Here is a 4,448-nt window from a genome sequence, read left to right as displayed (position 1 = left end):
GGATTGTAAGTTAAATCCTGGGATGGGCCAAGCGTGCCAAACAGAGTCGGCGATCGGATCCCAATCCCATGGATCTTAAGACAATCCACTGGCAACGCCATCATTACCTTTAAATCCCATCCAATCCACCCTAATCCGTTAAAATGCGCCTGGACGCGTTTGGTTGGAGGGATTAGAAGGGATGGGGAGTTTTAATCCCGGGATTGGCCCAGCATGCCAAACATACTGGATAAATCCATGGATATAGAATCCAATGGATCTCAAGACAATCCACTCACAATACCATCATTACCTAGAAATCCATGCCATCCGCCTAATACCATTCAATACCTTCCAATCCACCCGGCCAAACAGGACCTAAGAAGGTTTCAGCAGTGGGCATCACTCTCCCTTACGTTTTCTGTGGTGGGGTCTACTCCAGCCTTGGATCTGCCTCGTTCTTTACATCTTGTCCTAAAATGATCTCACAAATGTATGGACGGTGTGGATACGACACATACATCACGGTGGGCCCCAACAGAACTTAGTGACGTAACTTCGTGAGCGAGTCTTGTGACTCAACCTGTCGGTAGCTAATCCGCGCCCGCTCTGTTCGGTGGGAGTATAAATTTCTACTCTTTATAAAGCTATTGGGTCACATCAGTTGGATGTGGACCGCATCGTTAATGACAATGTGTCTTACGTGTCCCAATAAAAATGCAGTGAAACAAAAAATATCTGCTCCTGCCAAACAGAGGATCGAGATTCCCACTCTCAATAGCCCGCCAAGGTTTCCCGCCACCCATGTGGGCAGGATGACCATCAGGGGGTGTTTGACCCATGGTATCGGGAAGGATTAGGTTGAAGGGGATTAAAAAAATATATAATTATTACACGTGGTAGGGATTAACCCTCTTACCATGAGATAAGCTTAACTTCGTCCTATGTTTGTAATACGGTGGCACATTAGATGGATATACTCACCATCATTTGAAATTATCAAGAATAACATGTGTTATATCCAAACCGTTCATCTGTTTTGTAATCTATGGGCCTAAAAAATAGGCAAATTCAAAACTTATGTAGCCTAGAGAAGTTTTCAACAGTGAGCGTTCAATCCCGCGGTTTGATATGGTGAGGTCCACTTGAGCTTTAGATCTATCTGATTTTTTGGCCCATGCTCTAAAATGATCTTAAAAAATGAGTGTACGGTGTGGATATAGCCCACACATCATGGTAGGACTTACACAACTTACTGACATTGAGTGGAACGGGGACATGACCCAATGCAATTCCATGTGATCTAAATCCACGCTTTTCCATTCTTCCCAGACATTGAGCCAAATTGGCACGGGGCCAAATGCAATTCCATTCCATCAAATACCATGCACCAAACGCCCCTTGGGTAGCCACAAAGAAGCCCACATGCCTAGATGATCAGATGATCCAAACCGTCCATGTAGGCCACCATAAAAAACATAAAGCTGATTAGAAGATCCTGACTAGCATTGTATACAGATGAATGCAGAATACTATTGAAATGAACATTTTCCCATTCAACACCAAAGATCAAATGGCATGACCAGAGCTTGCTTATTGCACCATAGCTCACTTATGCTGGCACAGAGATAATGAACGGTTCAGATGATCAGACCATCTCCGCAGGTAGTCCCCAAGCGGCGCCACAAGCGAGCCATCCTGATCTCCTGGCCAACATAGTGATCAGCTCATCAGATTCTTAGGGCTTGTTTGGCCGGGCAGATCCCATGGTATTAGGAGGGATGGGATCAATTTTAAGGTAATGATGGTGGTGTCAGTGGATTGTCTTAAGATCCATGGGATTGCTTATATCCCGGGACAAGTTCACTGGGTCTGTTTGGCAAGCCGTGCATATCCCGGGATTTTACCTTCCAATCCATCCAACCAAAGGATAGGATCAATTTTTAGGTAATGATGGTGATGTCAGTGGATTGTCTTAAGATCCACGGGATTGCTCATATCCCGGGACACCGGATCTGTTTGGCTCGTCATGCCTATCCCAGGATATTGCCGATCCCATCCCTCCTTGGGATCTGCCTGGCCAAACAGGCCCTAAAGAGTTTCAGTTCCATTTTCATGGAATACCGGCTTCTTTCTTTCATCGATGTTCCGGAAGAAATCTTTAAGTGTATTGACGGACGACCCATGATCTTTCACAGCAGCCTTCATCATCTCTCGAACTGCCGTGGCCTTCTTCTTCATCTCCTCTCCTTTCTCTGTTCCACCCATCACCAATCCAATCGCTCTCTCCACCTTCTGCCGCACCATTTTCTCCTCCATCCCTCTCACCACCTCCACGCACACACCCATCTCCTCCACCATCATCTTTGAGTTGGTGAACTGATCAGACGACAACGGCCACCCAATCATCGGCACACCTTGACTCAAGCTCTCCAACACCGAGTTCCAACCACAGTGGCTGAGAAACGCACCCGTCGATCGATGCGATAGTATTTCCATCTGTGGGGCCCATTTATGGATTATCAGCCCTTGTTTTCTCTCCACCATCCGATCTTCGAACCCCTCAGGCAACCATTCGGGTCTGAAACCGCCACCTATGTCATCTCCGAATGGAGGTCTAAGAACCCAAATGAAAGGCTTCCCGCTCGCTTCCAATCCCATCGCAAGCTCCATCATTTGTAGAGCTGAGATGCTATTCTGAGAACCAAACGACACATAAATAACTGAAGATGGACAGTGTAGATTCAGCCACGCAACGCATCTATCAGAAGAGATTGTAGGCTCCTTTTCAGCCCGCCCATTAGAGAATTTCCCATTGGAAGAAGATTCGAACAAGGAGAGAGGGAGTAGTGGACCGACAGCCCAAACTGGTAATCTTGAAATCTTACGTAAAAGTCCCATTCCCGCCATCTCCATCTCTTCCACCGTATTACAAAAAATCCCTCCAGAACCGAAAGAAAGCGACAATTGCCGTCGGACCGTAACATACATAGGATCCTTCTCATGAGTAATTCTCGCTACAATATCTAATTGTGAGCGGTGAAGACGGAACGTTTCAGGAAAATCTGGTAGGCCGAACTCATCAGAATCTGTATGCTGATGTGGTAGATGCAACCAAAGAGAGTAAAATGCGGCCATTCCAAAAGCTCCTGCAGGAAGAAAAACAGCATGGAACATTCCAAGCCTCTTGGCGACATCGACCGTCCATCCAAGAAACACGTCGGCAATCAGGCAAAGAGCAGGCCGACCGTCTGTTCGGCTTATATCGATGAGAAGGAGTTCGAAGGAAGATTCCAGGTCAACGGTGGCTTGGAAGAATGGGTGGAAGAGATGGATGGGCAAAGCGTTGGTGTTTTCGATGTGGGGTGGTATGCCGTGATCTGAGCCGTTGAAAGGAAGTTCAATTAGCTCGATGGTGGTGTTTGTTGGGAGTGCCTTTCGGAGATTTTGGATGTTGAGAGGGGTGTTGATGATGGTGATGGTGAATTGGGTCCATCGCTCGAGCATCTGTGCTAGGGCTACACAAGGGATGAGATGGCCCTGGGCCATGAAAGGGAACAATATCACACGGTCAGATTTCTTGGTGGCCATTGATGGAAGAAGATCAAAGAACAAAGGTTGTTGGATGGCTAGTGATCAAGGGAAGTGGATTGGCGGGTGTACCACATCAGCTATATAGCTGGAGAAAATGACCACTGTAGACAAAACCTTTTACCCAGCGGTTTTTATGGAGGAATACAAACTTAAGTTACCAACTTAGACTAGCACGTGCGGACAGCGACTTCGAGGACGAAACTACCCCTCCTTTTCACTGCGAAGACGAGCGCTGACGCTCCTCCAACTGAGAGTTGTACGAACGGCTTAAAAGAGATCAAAGTTACATGGCCCCACAGCTATGTATTTATTATATCCACAACGTTCATCCATATTTCGAGATCATTTCGGAGCATTATCCAAAAAAAAAAAAAAAATCATATCCAAAGATCAACTGGGCCACAACACAGAGCTGCAGAAAATTGATTTTCATCGTTGAAACTTTTGTAGGGACCACCATAACATTTATTTTCCATCCAATCTATTCATAAGGTCATAAAGACTCGGATGAAAAGGAAAAACAAATTTCATAATGATCCAAAGCTTGTGTGGCCCCTAAAAGGGTTTCAACGGTAGACGTTCAAGCATAATGGTAATGGCGCATGCACGGGGATACGGATATAGCTATGGTTATAATCCGTAGCCATAAAAGTAGCTCGTCAATCAATTGTGGGTCCCGCGATTACACCGCAAGTCGCTGTCCCTATTGGCTATTAATCGTGGATATCGCGATTCCACCCCCAATCTATGGCTACGGATTATAATCGTGGTTATAACCGTATCCCTATGCACTTTCTTTTTTCTTTTTTATTTTTTTATTTTTTTTTAATTTTTTACATGGAGAATTTTATTCTACCTACATTTTTTTCTAACAC

At 45.5% G+C, this 4,448-nt stretch overlaps 1 protein-coding gene across 1 annotated transcript; it reads right to left on the bottom strand.

Annotated features, from left to right (window-relative positions):
• Positions 1-2,070: 2,070 nt before the first annotated feature.
• Positions 2,071-3,642, bottom strand: LOC131220279 (UDP-glycosyltransferase 92A1-like). Its single transcript, XM_058215230.1, has one exon. It carries the CDS (start codon positions 3,568-3,570, stop codon positions 2,071-2,073), a length of 1,500 nt encoding a protein of 499 aa, XP_058071213.1. The 5' UTR covers positions 3,571-3,642.
• Between the last annotated feature and the right edge of the window lie 806 nt (positions 3,643-4,448).

This window comes from Magnolia sinica, chromosome 12 (assembly GCF_029962835.1).
Source record: "Magnolia sinica isolate HGM2019 chromosome 12, MsV1, whole genome shotgun sequence".
NCBI classification, from domain to species: Eukaryota; Viridiplantae; Streptophyta; class Magnoliopsida; order Magnoliales; family Magnoliaceae; genus Magnolia; species Magnolia sinica.
Note: the sequence above shows the minus strand (reverse complement) of the source record. Positions and strands in the feature narration are given on the sequence as shown.

Bases quoted from the DNA above. Each gene is read 5' to 3' on its own strand.
- LOC131220279 (XM_058215230.1), bottom strand. From the start codon at position 3,570: ATGGCCACCAAGAAATCTGACCGTGTGATATTGTTCCCTTTCATGGCC.